Source organism: Kryptolebias marmoratus, linkage group LG20 (genome assembly GCF_001649575.2).
Source record: "Kryptolebias marmoratus isolate JLee-2015 linkage group LG20, ASM164957v2, whole genome shotgun sequence".
Classification (NCBI taxonomy): Eukaryota; Metazoa; Chordata; class Actinopteri; order Cyprinodontiformes; family Rivulidae; genus Kryptolebias; species Kryptolebias marmoratus.
The window spans coordinates 8545124-8561816 of record NC_051449.1 but is presented as its reverse complement, the minus strand read 5'-3'; the positions used below and the strand labels follow the sequence as shown (position 1 = coordinate 8561816).

Below are 16693 nucleotides of genomic sequence, written 5' to 3'. Positions count from 1 at the left end.
ACCTGATCTTTGATTTAATGTAAAAAATATAGTGCATTTCAAAAGCTAAAGGGAAAATGTTTTGGGAAAAGACATGTTTCCCCTTAATTAGAGTAACAGTCACCATGTAACTTTGAGGGTTAAATGTAGCTTTGAATGAATGAATGAATGAATGAATGAATGAATGAATGAATGAATGAATGCACTCAGCCAAACCCCAAATATTCAAGTTTTGTCACTGTGTTGAATATATAGTAGTGTGTAACTTTGACAAAGCTGTTTAAGTACTGCTCAGATTAGTAAGACACAGATAAGGTATGTCTGTTAAATATATTGCAAAAAAATGGTGTTTTAAAACATCCCTGAAAAGTAAACAACTATTTCCCCCTTTTTTTAAGCATGGAAGGGAAAGCTGAGTACTGGACTAAAACCTTGGCAGCGTGACAAACAGTGCAGTTTATTTGCTCCGGTACTGGAAAAGCAGGGGAGACCTAAAACTTGCACCACTTCCACCTTGGACGCAAAATGTGGAACACTAAAGTAAACTGTAAATCAAATTATCTGTCCATGCAAAGCTGTCAAAAGTTGACAGCACAAGAAAATGTTTCTCAGCTATTTTATGAGCACTTGAAACATTTTTTCTCATAAATCGCACAAAATAATAATTTCATTCTTGTTGTATTTATTGAAGGACAGAACCCTTAAAGCTGTGTTGATCTACAGAAATGCTCACTTACAAACTGCATCTTGTTGGCTGGCGGAGCTTCCGTAATGGACTTGAGGTCTTCCACTGTGACTCTTTCCATGTTCTCCAATGCAGATCCAGAGTAGAGAACAACATCTTTCACAAATATACTTATAGCTCGTAGCATGTAGGACACAAACAAGTGCATATGGATGTAGTTTCTGGTGCAGTGCAACCGCCTGAGGAGGAAAAAAACAAAACAAAAAACAAGCAACCAGATAAAAGATTGATTTGTTAAAAATATATATCAAAATAGACTTCACACTTTCATGAAAAAGCATAAAAGGTTTTAACACACTTAAAGCACACACAGTCATCCTAATTAGAGCCAGATGAAACTGAGAGTAACACATTCTTCAGATTTTGAGAAAACACACAAAAATCTGATCGCTATGCTCAAAGTAAAAAGCTGTTAAACAAATTGCAAGCATGTGTTTAGCAGTTGCAAAAACATGTAAATTTCTGTCTGTCAAACATCCGAAACATTTGCTGCGGGTTGACCTTTGGCGTCACGATCCATTGGACTTAATTTTCTGGGTCAACGGACAGAAGTTACAAAAAAAAAAACGTCAAGGAAAATATTTACTGAATATTTATTAGTGCCAAAAATTCTATAACTTTAAATTCTAAACACTTACAGGAGACTGAAATTAAACCTCTGTATCCACAATCAACTCCAGCTGCAATTTCTGTCGCTAAATCTCATTAATGAGCTGACAAGGTGCCCTCAGAGAACTATTGATTCAGGAAAACTAATCTAGCACACATTTCCCAGGTGAAAAAAACAGAACACAAGTGCTAATGTAAAATATCCCTTTGCCCTCTCTGGAAAACATTTATGAGCTTTCGTTTCTAAAAGCTGATGTGTTGAAGGGGAGACATGGTTGGAGCACTTCGGAACTCAGTGCCAGAATGTCAGATGGGCCCCTGGGATAACTTATTAAACTCATTTGGCACGTATATTTCCCAGTGCCAGTTGGAAGCGTTCCTGAAACCTTCTGACTGACTGCCTGTACAGTAAATTACGTCGGTGGGAACGTTGGTAAACAGTGACTTGACATCGATTCCTGATACTCTCTATGCCCCATAAAATAAGCAAATACTGACCGGTCAGCTCTGCGTTTATCAGAATGGTCTAAATTCAACCGTGTTGCAAGACTTTTCTATATTTTGCTAACAGAATCAAGATAAGGTTTATGTACAAAGTATCAGGAGTGAATCTAATCATCTGTAAACAAACTCTCCTAATGCACTCGTTTACTCTTGTTTCTTCTAGAGGTTTATGGCTTTATTTTGTTTATTTTTAACTTCTAATTGTGGAAAGAGAAAAACAAATCTTTCTGACTTTTTGTAACTTACAGATTAAAATCTAAGTAAGCTCCGTGGAGTTACGAAATCAAAACAAAAGCTTTATTAGCTTGTCAATGAAACTGGAAATCATCAAGAAAATAACAGGCCTTTATGTCTGACAATGAAGCATACATCAATGCAAGCCTGAAGGAACACAGCTCCTCAGAATCAGTCTGTTAAAGGTCAAAGGTCATGTTTCATACAGTCGTTTGTGATTCAAAGTCTAATGCACTGAAAGAAACTGTATGCTTCTCTTACTAATGAAATCACGATGACATTTACATGCTGTATCCTTCAGTATCATTTCTTTTCAAAGTGCCTTTAATAAATATTTAACTGATTCCTTTTTGCTGACGCTGTGACCTTAATTTCCAAGCCAGTGTCAGCGTCTCTCTCCCAGGAACGTTTAAGGTTAAACAGGCTGATTGAAAAATAATCAGTGACAGCACAGACTCACCGAAAATAACCCAAGATGACAACAGCCACCATGAGCGACCCCAGAGAGATGGAGTACCCGACTGTGTAGATGAGATACAAACGGTGAAAGACCTCCTGTTGGAGAGGGATCATTTGTTAGAATGTCAACAAGACAAAAAGAAAGAAAAACACGAACAGTGAGATACAGAGCAACCATGCTAACTGTACTTTTTTTAAAGAAAACCCATCTGGTATTTGGCAATTTACTCTCATCCTCATCAATAAAAAACGTTCTATAAAGTATTATATGTTGTATGGATATATATTTTTTATTTCATGTCAGAAAGTGTGACAAGACACAAAACAACCTGATCACATGATAAAATACACAAACTTTAATTAAACATGACAATATCTAATTTTACATGCTAAGGTCTCAAAAAAACGGTGCTTTCAGTTTCACAGAAAGTGAGAATTTCTGCTTTTTTGTTGTCTTCAAAAACATGTATAGATAAAAAACAAAACAACAACAGGTAAACAGGTTTTAAACTCTAAAAAATTTAGGCTGTTTTATGTTAAAAACTTTTACCCCAAAACCTCAGCCACTTGGTGGCACAAATTTTAGATGAAACATTTGAATGTTTTAGAGCTGAGAGAAGCTGGCAGGGGAAGTTTGATCGTCTAGCAGCCGGCTGGCACCGAGAGGACACCGTAAACTGAACCACAACCTTCCCTGTGTCAACATGCGAAGAGGCCAAAGAGCCCCTTGTCGTGTAACAAGATACAGAACTGCTGTTATTATTCAGCATCAGAATCTTGTGCCAGGAAAACGTGTGTCTCAGTTGTGGTGACGGCCTCGGCAGCAGCAGTTTTGCTGTGCATGCTTCAGTCTCTCCTTATTTACTTGTCATTAACTATTGGATGTGCTCCTTTGGGAAAACACCAGCATAAACATGGAAAGTCATTAAGAGTAAAGCTGTATTTTATTGCTTTATGACGAAAAAGGGGGAAGGGTATGATAAAATGGTTGCACTTTCGGAATTTGGGATTTCCTCAGTGATTCAACTCTAAAATACATTACCCACAACTACAACCTGTAAAAATGGCTAAATCTTCAAATTCATGTGACAATAACTACATAAAGTAGAAAAGTTTTGTCCAGGAATGAGTAAGCAATGATGAAAGCAACAACAACAAAAAAGGCAAAAATCTGTGATATAAGAATGTCCTTGTTCTGTTCTGCTGTTACTGCGGTCAAATGTGAGGTTTATAAAGAGATGGGTGTCAGAGGTAAACAAGCCTGTGCAGAGCCTTGACTTTAACACCATCAAACACTTTGAGGACACCTGGGAAGAGCTGGAGCCAGGTCTTATCACCAATCATCTTTTGCCAAACGTTAGTGATGCTCTTGTGGCTAAAAAGGAGCAAATCTCTAAAGGTTTCTAAAAAATCTTAAGGGAGCTGAAGACCAAAACAGTGTAGTTATGTTCATAAACTGGGATTTTCAGCAGTTAGTTTTGAAGTAAAGTGTTATGATGCTAAGTTTATTTAGTTGTGAAAAAAATGACTAGAAAAACTGACAAGTTTAGCCCTGATTTATGCATCTGTTTTTGCAGTGTCCTATTGAAGCTCATGTGATGTTGCTTTGAGTCTGATTTTGAACTGAAATTTAGCTAATTATAGACGTATTATCACAAAGTAACCATGTTGCTACACTGTCATTATCCTTCCATGTTATTAAAAATTATAATAGTTTTTTTCACATTGCTCATTAATGAGAAGGCATATTGCAAATGTGTTATTCATTTCAAAAGAATTGTAATTACAGGCTATAATTGTGCATTACTAAATGGCTGTAATATCTTAAGTATGACAGTTTTGTCTGGTGGGGCATTCAGTCTGGCTGAAGCTCCTAATGAGGAGGATGCCATGTGTTACTGTGTCCATGAGCATGCAAATGGAAAGGAGAAGGCTCTCACCTTTTCATGGCTATAGTTGTAATGGTAAAGGAATTTTGCACATTCATTATAATTGGCCCATGTCTTGTTGATGGAGGCCAGCTCCCACGTTCCATTGTTGTCACATCGACGGTATGCTAGTCCTAGATACCAAGAAACAGGAGAAATAAAAGGAAAGAGGTTTAATTACAGAGTCAAAGCTGCATAATTAACCCATTACATAAGGAAACATATAACAGGTCAGTTTGTCCACGTGTAGAAAATGTAATGTCGCACTAAAGGTGAGGAGATTGTCAGACGTTAACATTTTATTTTGCTTCTTCTTTAATACAGGGCAGCATTAACGCAATGTAATGCCAACTTGTAATCATGTATGTATTTATATTTAAACATTTCGTGTGTTGTTTATCCCTAATTCCAAAAAAAAATGTTGTTGAATCATAACTATCTGTGTTAATATCTCACCGTGACCAACCATTTTTGTGGAAGCCATGCGTTTAGTTTTATATGATTTTCTCAAAAGCATAAGGTGAAAATCATGAGGTGAATGTAATGACACATAAACGTGTAAAGCATCTGAAGCAGGGATTTCACAATTTTTAAAAACTGCTGCATTTTGCTGTTTGGACAATCAACCTAACTGTATAAGTGTGATAATACAGTTTCACTCCAATTTGTATAATGTGTAAATAAGTTCTCTGAAGGAGTACTGATTGTGGTGTATATAATGTAGTAGAAAAAGAGGGTCACCACATCATTACTCTATCCAGGGACAATCTTACCTTTATGGTTAAAGTCATAGATATACTCTGGACAAAATGTGGACACAAGTTTTCCAGGAGGTCCTTCAGGCCAGCAAACAATGCCATCCCACTCCGGTAAGCAGAAACCATCTGCAGAGAAGAGGCCACAGAGTGCTGTTCAACCATGACTTCAGTAAATCTTCAAAACACATTCACAAAAACAAAGCAATATTGTATATTTTAAAGGTTCTGTTGTCATTTACAAAAGCAGGGACAGACCTGTGTGTTTATGTAAATCAGCACTTTGAAGCAGTCTTGTAATTTGTGTTAAGTATCGCAATAAAAAAAAAGAGCTTTTTCGGTTTAAGGAAAACATGAGTCATCTGAAGAAAACACATCCATACATCACTTCCTATTTGTTAGAACGTAAACAAGACTTGGAATAATGGAATTCAGAGTATTCTGGCTGCAAGCTGTCCACTGAATCCAGTGTGTTTGTTAAAGCTTGATTGTTAGCTGCTTCAAATTTCCATAACTGCTCTATTGTTGATGGCATCATGCAGGTTTTATGTTGAATGGATCTCATTTATAAGATTCTTCACAACACTGACTGCATTATAGTACTTTATGTAAACTAATCAAATTACTGTTAAATAGAAATAGTTCACTATGAAACTTTACATGTCTTATCTTTAAAATTTATTTTTTATAGAATTTTCAGCTAGATCGCAGACTCGGTAATCTCAACCCTCTGATAATGGCAGCAAAATTCCTTTCTCCACAAAGTTCTGGCAAACACCCTGCTTATGGCTTGGCTTTTATGTTGTACTATTGAAAACATCTGCCCCACTTTAACCACTAATAAGTAGCTGTATATAAAACTGAAATGATCCTCTCTATGCAGCCGATCCACTATTTTGCCAAAGGAAAAAAAAAAAAATGAAAAGCATGTGACGCTACATTGCCTTGCTTTTTATTTGCCTGTCACTGGCAGCGTGAAATTAAAAAGCAGACTGAGTGGAGCTTACTGATTCTTACAGATCACTGATTTAAGAAAAACACAGTTAACTTTTTGAAAATCACACTGACCGCACATCCTGGGAGTAAAAGTAGAATTGCTGTTCTACTTTTGCCTTGGGTTTTATTACTGTAGGACCACCTACTAACAAGCTTAAATTAAACACTAAACACACACAAGCATGCAATTTCCCGTAAATTCCTTGACCACAATTTAAATATAAACGTGACTACGACGGGACTTTGGTATTAGTGATGTCACTGGGGTTTTCTGAACATTTTCTTTTCTCCCCCAACTTTTTTTGATTTTGACCTGCAGATGTCAAAATCCATAATGTGCTTTCTCCTGATGCATACAACCTTTTTTAATGACTCCTGATGTTATTCTACACCCAAAAACCACAAGCTTCAGAGCTGAGCTATTTTCGCACTGCAAGGTTTGGGGATTTGAACCCACATCCCTCCACTGTCCTCTCCAGGCAAACCTCAACATTCCCCCCTCAAAGAAAACATTGTCTCAGCAGTGTAATGATAACTTTTGTGTATTTAAAGACCAAATAGGAAATAAAAAGCCATAGCTAAAAGAACTGAAACATACAGTAACAGTTTTTAGGCTCACAGGTCACCCAGTTCCTTCTCTATTAACCTGTACACCCAGTTTTACAGTTACTGTAGCCCAGTAGGCAAGAAAATACTACTCTAATATTTGACAACACACCCCAAAGTTTCAAAGCCACACCACAGCAGAACTGACCAGAGATATACATACGTATTTGCAGAAAGAGGGAGGCTGAGGACTAGTGAGCATCCGAATCGCTTTCTGGGATAAAACAACAAATATCTGGTAGCAAATCAGGGAAAATGACCCCAGCAAAGGGTTAGCCTAACCCTCATATCATGAAATCCTGCGGTGCTGTTCTGACAAACATGGCACCTATGACGGCAGCATAAGAACAAATGTTTGACACAAGCACATCCACACCAGACAGGACCCCAGGCTGTGCAAAAATCCCCCTGAGACAGTCCAACACACAATAACAGGATGTCAAAATGAAAAATAACACCAAAGATTTATGGAGAATGAAAAAACTAAGATCCTGCACGACTTCCAGATCCTCACTGACAGTCAGAATGGCTCCAATTGAACATTTTGGTGGTCAACAAGCTATAAAGCTTTATTTTCATTATACTTGTCACATCTTGTTATATCAACTCTACATAGCAAAAAATAAATAAAAAGCAGTAATGACAGTTGGAGGAGCAGCAGCATTAGGAAACTCGAGAATTACCAAAGGCTAAAAAAGGGAAAAAGAGAAGTTTTTGAAAGTTAAAGCCTGAGTGGTGCCAGTGGTCACCAAAGTCCCCCAAAACTGGGGGAATTGCTCCAGCAGCCCAGGAAAAAGCTCAGAAATATTTGTCTAGAAAGTGAAGTCACAGCTAAGACACAACGCAGAACCCTCAAGCTTCCAGGACTCTGGACTCCAGCTTGACATGAAACCATCCATGAGGGTGAGTTGAGTGTTTTGCAGTACATGTGAAATATTATATATTAAATATATATATATATATATATAAATATATATATATATATATATATATATATATATATATATATATATATATATCAAAATGGTAAATATAATTTTATAGCAAAAACATTGCAAAGCATTAAACATGCTTTTATTAAAATTTTGAAAAATCTTACATACAAAATTAAAGCCCAAAATTTCTAAATTTCCAGTTTACTAAATCAAAGATGTGTTTTTTAAATAGAAATAAAAGTAAAGTGAAAGCAGCTCATGTCACATTAAAAAAAAAAACAGGATCCAATCACCAACATGAAATGTACACATAGTGTATGGATTTATCTAGCCATATAGTACAGGTGAGTTCATTAAGGGACCATTAGTGTGTTTTTTGTTATGTAATTAAACAGATATGTTCAACCTTCAAAGCAGGATCAGAAAACAGCCACTACATGCAGAGTGAGTGACACAGTGCAGGGCAGCAGGATCAAGTATGGTATCAGGGTGTCTCTCTTGTACTGATCTACTGATTTACCCCTAAAACAACCCCTCAGGCGTTTGGTAGAGTTCCTGTCAAACATTCCTGATGGACTTGTTAGTCCAAGTCTTGAGTCAAAATCCCCTCTGATTTACAGACATGAAAATATGTTAATAAAATGCAGCACTGACATTCAAACGGAGCAAATCATTTTTAATTTTGCTGTGAATTGGGATAATACTATCCCAATTTCCTTAAATTTTTGAAGAAAGCAATTTTCTGGAGATTTGATTCATGCATTATGGACATGAGAACTAAATATAAATGAGTTTTTTTCATCTTTGTTTTAAATTAAGAGCTGTTGTTGTTTACCTTAAACAACTGCCTAAAGGTTGTTAATATGAAGGCTGCCAAAATGACAAAATCTATGACTTAGATTGGCCCAGATGACGTAAATGAGGACAGCAGATGTTACTACTCATGAGAAGTACTCCAATGTAAAATCACACTGCACTCATGCAGGCTTTGGGGGATTTAAGCAGCTCTGTCTAAACAGACCCATGAGATGTATGCACAGGTTTATCCTTGACAGAATTAGTTTTTGGCAACTGTCAAACATGACGCCACATTCTAAACTGAAATAAAATTAGATTTATGACATGACATTTGCACAGTCATGTTAATCTGACAAAGAAGACAAAAAAACCAACTGAGATTTGAAGAAAGACAGGTGATACAGCTGTGAAACGAATCGGATTTAACTGATGCTGCTTACAGTGAAGGGCGAGAGAAAGGATGTCATATTTTGTTAAATGCTTACGATTAACTCCTCACTCTTGATATTTTTCTTCACCTTCGTCACTCACATCTCAAACTGAAGGGATTTACACGTATTCAGAGGAGGGAAGATCATGAACTGAGGAGGTACAAACTCAGAATCAGCTCTGAACTCAATACACTTTGTGCAAAAGTTCCTAGAGGATGGTGAGAAGTTCAGTGCTTTTACTAGTTGGCAGATTACAGACGGAGTCAGTTAGGTGCCGTAAACTGTTTACCATTTAATGTCTGATGCGAAAGTAAATGTAAACATCTTGCTCTGATTGTGTCTTTAACCTAGATTCTCACTCATACCCTCAAACACACACTAATGAAAGCAGAAATGCTAAACAAGCCTTCCATTATAAAAAAAGATAAATATTTGACCTCTTTGAGTTTATTACATTTTATAATAACATTGTTAAGTAATTCACTGTGCTAATTATTTAATATTTTTTCATCAGAAGCCTAGACGCTTCCCTAGGGAGGTGTTCTGGGCATGTCCAACTGGGAGGAGACCCCAGGGAAGACCCAGGACACGCTGGAGACACTGTGTCTCTCGGCTGATCTGGGAACGCCTTGAACGCCTTGCGGAGAGAGATGTCTGGGCTTCCCTGCTCAAGCTGCTGCCCCCGTGACCAGACTCCAGAATAAAGTGACAGATAATGGATGGATAGATGGATGGATGAAAGCTTTCTGGAGCTCAGTTTCTTAATTAATCAGATTTTGATATAAACATTAGTAAATAATACTGCTCCATCCTAGCAGCCAGAGTGGCACACACACACACACACACACTGATAGAGGCTGGAAAGAGCTCCACTAGAGGGCTGTTCTGCAAACAGGGATTAATGTCTTAGCCAGGTATGTTGAACTTGGAGGTTTTTTTTCAGTGTCACAAAATCATGTCTCTTTAATCCAGGCTTTATCACTATGGCAACACGCACTGAGCATATAACCTGCTCCTGAAAAGTTAATGTTCACTTCCAGATTAAAATATCTGTTCAAAAGAGCCTTAATACCCCTGATTTGTTTCTTGATGACATTCCAAACAAACAAATAAAAATGAAAAAACATCCGACAGTTTGACATAAAAAAAAAAACATTGTGAAATTCTGAAATAATAAACCTAAAGAAAACCATTTGGCAAGTTAGTAGCATTTTTTTAATCACCACAATGAACATATAATTCCATTTTATATTCTAAAATAATATTTTTTGTGTCCTGTTTTCAGCTGTTTTCCTACTTCTAACACTTGTCCAGAGACTGCAGATGAAAAACACAGTTTTGGCTAACTCTAATACATTTACAGTAATGTCTCCTAATATGCAATTTTTCCTGTTAAAATTTATGCAAGTCTAAGCAAACCATTCACTGTGAAGCCTTTGATTGAAATTTGGCATCGTGTTCATTTGAAAACCAGAATATCGACTTTATTTTTTTAATTTTTTTTTATGTGAAAAGCTGTTTTTTATGTGAAGCTAGAGTCAGAGATGTTTTAAAGCAATCACATAAACCTTTAATGGACAATAAAGCTCTTTTGAGGCATTATGTGTTTAAAACACTAACATCAAATTTCTCAAGATGTCAAATTGACAAAAAGTGTTCAATTGTTCAGTTTGCCGTATGACAAGGGGACTGCAAATCACTTCATATGTCAGAAAAGATTTACAATATAGTTGGTAACATAAGCAACAGATTCTCCTAAAAAAACGCAGATATTTGACCATATTCTCTGCTCTGCATTGGGACCTTTGGACTCCTTAGGAAGCTTTTCAGCCCCCAAAGTTCTCTGCTGTAGATATTCTTAATTTTTTTTAATCTAGTATGAGATTTATGAATGTTTATCAGAACCATAAAAAGTTGGGTAATACCACATCAGGAATGGGACTACAGGGAATAGTCAACAATAGCTTTTGTGTTCTGAGTCTGGTATGTTTTTAATTAGGAGTTTCATTTGCAAAGGGTGTCGTGTGAAGGGTCAAAAAATTTTGGGCGACCACAATGTTACTGGGGTCGAAGAGAAAAATATTTTGAGTGGCTTGGCTGAAGAATTCAAAATCCTTCCTTAAAACAATCAACTGAGAATAATATAGCAACCACAGATGCAGTGATTACTGTATTATTACTGCATGTGTTCTGATGGAAAATTACTCCCTCCCGACACCAATATTACACTAAATTGGTGCACAAACACATCTGAGGATCAGCTTTGTCTTCAATCCCAGCCTCAGAAAAGGCACTGAAAGGACAATGGAGAGAAAAGCTTTTTTTCCCCTATTTTTTTTACTATTTAGTTCACACTGAACTACTAAGCAACTACATCAAATTGCCGTTGGCTTTGAACAAACCTGAAAACTGTTTTTTTTTTCATACATCTAGGTTGTCACAGATGCTGAGAAATGTCTAACAGCTGGTTAATATAAGATTGTAAACTCCTATAATCAGCAGAAATAGAAGGTGCTAACCTAATTCAGTCAAGAAAACAAAACAGTCTTTGCAGACTCTTGTTATCATCATTCTGTTCCTACTAATTATGCAGTTTCTGTGAAACCTTTAATAAGTAAGAACTTTGGTTTCTCCTTCCTCACTTTCCTCTTCAGGTACTTCTCCTCTGTCTGATGGCACCCCCTGGCCCGTGCACTGAATCCAAAATCTGCAGGTAGCAGGCTCTCTTCTGTAAACCCCCTAGGGGGATTTACTGCACTCTCTGAAACTCTTGAGCTAGAATTCACTGAAGAACTTCCTCAGTGGCTCAGTCTGTGTTGACAAATAAAATAATTGCTCTGCTTAGTCTACTTTCAAATAATCTTCTTAAGGAACACACACGACTAGAATTTTCCCATTAGTCAGCAACTTCCAGTTATCAACCTGTTAGAAAATAAAGGATTCTGGTCAGTCTTCTGGAACCATGAAGTATGGACTTATGGGTTGCATTTGTTCTCTTTAATTAAGTCCTTTTGGGAAAATCCTTGTTATCTTTTAAATCGACTAAAGAAACAGAAACCGATCATTTCCAATTGATGTGTGACTGCCAGTGACTTTGCAGCATAAACACAAACAAACATCAATTAAAGCTTCAAGCAATGATGAATGACCCTGGGCCCACAAACTGTGTCTCAGTTGAGGACAATTAATACCTCAACCTATGCAAATCACCTCCTAAACTTCCAGGAGGAGTTTGTTCAAACATAAGAGCTGGAAAGAGCCAAAACTGGCTTTGAAATGGGACTTGCATGAGCAAAACAATACAAAAAAAACATACCATGTTACAATAAGTGTTGTCTAACAGTTTGAAGTTGATTTGGTCTGATAATGACGTCCATGAGGAAAAACATGCACCTTCCTGTTCTCAGTAGGCAGGGCTAAGGCAAAGTTGGCGTTATTGTTGTCAGTTTTAACAACTAGAGACAGAATTCTCTTTACATAGACACCTGTGTACCAAACCTCAGAGCTCTAAGTGAAACTAGTTGTTGGGGCTGCCAAAACAGGGGGTTCTATTGAGCCGTTTTGCCACACCTATTTTTGAGGCCTTTATAAGATAAATACTTTTACTTACTTTTATCAGAAATTTGCTAAATTTCTTGACTTTTTGTACATGCTTAGGTCTCCAAAAATGCATTTCATTCAGCATGAGAAAAATAATAAATGCAATTACGATAGGATTGCATCAATACTCTGTCCTAATGAAGAAACAAAACAATATGCAAATATCTTTTTGTAACACCTCAGTCACTTAACGCCTGCAGTGAAATGTCTCATTAAATCTTATAATAATTTTACAAAGGTAACATACCTACAAAAGGTTAGTATTATTGCTGCAGTTTTTTAAAGTCATAATACCAAATATTTTTCATCACCTACCTGGAACTTTGGCCTTTGACTTGATGTTCTTTTCACACTTCTGTTTAGCCCTAAACAAAAGGCCTATCTGCTCCTCTTTTGTCAGGACGTCATCTCCATAAACCTGCGAAACAAAAGAATAATAATAAAATTTGTTAAAAAAGTTTTAAGAGGCTGTGCTCTGCAAAATCATACAGACAAAATCCTAACACATCAACATCACTAGTAATACAAAAGATTTTGTATGTACTATAAAACAATTAGTTACACATGTATGAAACTCTGGTGCCAAACAAAGGTTCTTCCTTAGCTTTAATATAAAAAAAGGGAATTAAGATCATTGCTTTGATGATACCCAGACATGCTTTTTTGCACCGCTGCTGTTTGAATACCCTGTAACTGCTTTTTGTATCCCTGCTCATAGTGACATGAACAGGACAATAACATTTTTTCCCCTCGGGGACATATAGCCTGAAAGAAACACTACTGACATTTTATCAAAGGGAATATGAATGTGAGCAACATGGTGGCCCGGAATGTTAAACAGCATTTTTTGTATCTGGAAGGTCAGACTGCAGCAGACTGCATCAGTGTATTTGTCAAAAGCATGTATGAGCTAAGTAGTGTATTTTTTTCTGTTTTCACAGCTACTGTATTTGGCAAAGGTTTAAAGATAAGAATAAGTGACTTCTTTTTCTTTTTACTTTGACTTTTTTTTTAAACTGAAGATCTTTAGCTTGACGGCATGGGGGTGCAGTGGTAAGAGCTGTTGTCTCACAGTGAGAAGGTCGCTGGTTCGCCTCCTGCCTGGGATCTTTTTGTGTGGAGTTTGCATGTTCTCTCTGTGCACATGTGGGTTTACCCTGGGTACTTTAGTTTTTTTTTTCCCACTGACCAAAAAAATGAATGTCAGGTAAATTGCTGACTACTACTTTGGAGTGAAAGTGAGAATGGTTGTCTGTCTTGTTTGTCTCTAAGTGGCTTTGTGATTTTGTGATGGACTTGTGACCTGTTCAGGGTTTACCCTGCCTCTCGCACAATGACTGCTGGAGATAGGTACCAGCTACCATGTTACCCTGCAAAGAAAAGCAGGTAAAGAAAATAAATGGATTTTTAGTCTCTCTTGCTGTAGCTGAAGTTTGTAGTTATTTCCAAGATTACACACTTGTAGCCTTTGTGTTTGTGATTGCCTCAGGTGGTTTCACAGGGAAACATTTTTCATTCCAATAGGTTGCACCAGCAACCAACTTACTGTTTGCTCACAGATCAATTTTAGGCAATGACAAATGCCGATGTATTGAAATGGTCACATTCATTTTTAACAAAGCGTGACAAATACACACCAACAAAAAACTGCCAAGGGCTCAAGGCTAAATAATGGATCAGTCCACAAGTAAGTAATGTTTATGTTGCTATTTAATGGCTTTCATTATAATTGGCTTCTCAGTCCAGTAAAAGATACATCATGTTTCCACAGTCAAAACAAAAAGTAACATTTATTCAAACCAGAGACTTTAGCAGCTAAAACACATATTTTTTTTTGTTTGTTTAGTGATCCAGAGCAAACCCTACAAGTTAAAGACAGACTTTTATTCAGAGCAGCTACCTTTGTGGCTTCAGTTGTTGGATCAGGTGACATGTGACAAATTAAAGTGGTAAATGAATCTCTTCACTAAGGAAAGGAAAATTATTTGATAGCAAGACTGAGAGACGGATCACAAACACTGAAACATATAATTCAACATGTCTTACAGCCATTTCCTGCTCAAACAAGAGCTTGAAGAGAAAGATGATACATGTCAAAAAACTAAATATACACAAGACATGTTTATGTCTCTAAAATGCCATTGTCAGTAAATAACATGTAGAGGAATATTAATTTACAGACATTTACTGTGCCTAATGTTGCCTCTCACTATAAAAAATGCACACAGCAATCTTGTTGCTCCACAACAGAAACAAATGACTCCAATTTGGAATATTTGCTTCATGTGTGAAAAACAGTTTAACTTTTAAACGATTGCAGATGTTGTGACAATACAACAGATTTAAACTGTTTTTTTAAATGTGATAAGTACAGCTCTCAAGTACATTTGGGAAGGAGAATGTGCATAATGTTTCTCCAACATGTGTGAAGTCTGTGAACATGTAAAGTAAAAGCAGAAATTGCCTAATATTTTTAATCCTATGTAAAGAGAATTTTGTAGCTAGTTGTTAAAACTGACAACAATAACCAAAAGCAGTAAACTTGGGATAATTTTCAGACCTTCTACATTTTCCAGATTTGGGGGAGAAAATATGTACATTCATTGTCTCTCGTGCAAGTGAACAATTTTGTCGGCTTAAAAATAAACGTCAAACTAGCGAACTAATGTGGGTTTTCTCCATACAAACCCACAATACCTCAATCCATCAATATTTTCATTACTTTTCAGTGCAGAAATAAGGATGTCCAGTCTGAGAGCTGAATAGGGCTTTAGAATGGAGACGTTTATGGTTTTGCACAGTAAACAACCACAGATGGAACATTTGACCGCAGGCGAACAAGGATAGATACAACCTGTTTACTGTGCTAACTCTGCCAATATAGAATATTCCACTGACAGCTCCAGAGACGTTAACACTATTTTCATCTAAATACCTGCCCAGTGTTAGTTTAGGTAAAAGTTCAACCAATAGGAACTTAAAAATGGCTACCAAATATTGTGAAATTATTCAAGAAGCACAAATATCACTGTCATCATGATCTGTAGAAGTAAATACATGTATTTTTACAGGTTAGATGATGGTTGGAAAGTCAACTAAAAGGAAATGTTAATCTTTGCAGTTCAACCCAAGCCAAACACAGTATTCTTTTTGTCGACTGCTCTTGAGTGTGTGCCAAAATAAAAATGAGAGAAATACACATCGCATACATCTACATGTTTCTATCACTGCTTGTTAGAATACAAACTCAGCTGGAGGAAACCACAAGTTTGTGTTTGTCTTCGCAAACTGCAGCTTGATGAGAGAAAATAGGAGAAGAGAGAAATGTATTTAGGCACAAGAGCATTATACAAAGTTACAGAATGGAGGGGGGGGTTCCTTTTTTTGGATTTACCATGTCCTGGATGACTGAGAATCATATCATATGGAATCATATGGAGCAACATTTATGATTAAGTTTTAGTTTTCTCCTTACTTTGGTTATTTTTGTTTTAAATGAGAACATGTTTGTCTAAGTTTAACTTGATTATCCTAAGTGCACATTTGTTGATATTTAAATATCAAGTAACATAATATAAAATATAGATTTCAATAGTTAATCAAAAATATGTCATGTGAACATGCAGCACACATATGCTGACTGGAGACTTGGGGTTTCTGGTACACTGCTTGCTGCCGTCATTGTGTTCAGACTTTTCTTCTTTTTCTTGTTTTTTTTTTTTTTTTTTTTTTTTGGTGGTTTACCATAGTCATTTCCTGAAACGCCGAGCTGTGAATCAAAGAGCTAAATGCGCTGTGAGGTAGATTTCCATTAGGAACAAAAGAAAATCTTGATCANAATATGTCATGTGAACATGCAGCACACATATGCTGACTGGAGACTTGGGGTTTCTGGTACACTGCTTGCTGCCGTCATTGTGTTCAGACTTTTCTTTTTTTTTTTTTTTTTTTTTTTTTCTTCCCAAAGTTGTGGTTAACCATAGTCATTTCCTGAAACGCCGAGCTGTGAATCAAAGAGCTAAATGCGCTGTGAGGTAGATTTCCATTAGGAACAAAAGAAAATCTTGATCAAAAAGTTCAAATGGACCACAAAGACCACAGAGTTCTGAGCGTA

At 36.6% G+C, this 16693-nt stretch overlaps 1 protein-coding gene across 1 annotated transcript in view; it reads right to left on the bottom strand.

The window, feature by feature from the left end:
- Nucleotides 1–16693, bottom strand: part of pth1r (parathyroid hormone 1 receptor) — a 45298-nt gene that overhangs the window by 9732 nt on the left and 18873 nt on the right. Inside the window, exons 2-6 of the mRNA XM_017426092.2 lie at nt 12895–12997; nt 5232–5342; nt 4471–4592; nt 2532–2626; nt 717–903 (exon numbers count right to left, since the gene is read on the bottom strand). Coding sequence (XP_017281581.1) covers nt 717–903; nt 2532–2626; nt 4471–4592; nt 5232–5342; nt 12895–12997 — 618 coding nt within the window. The remainder of the gene's footprint in view (nt 1–716; nt 904–2531; nt 2627–4470; nt 4593–5231; nt 5343–12894; nt 12998–16693) is intronic.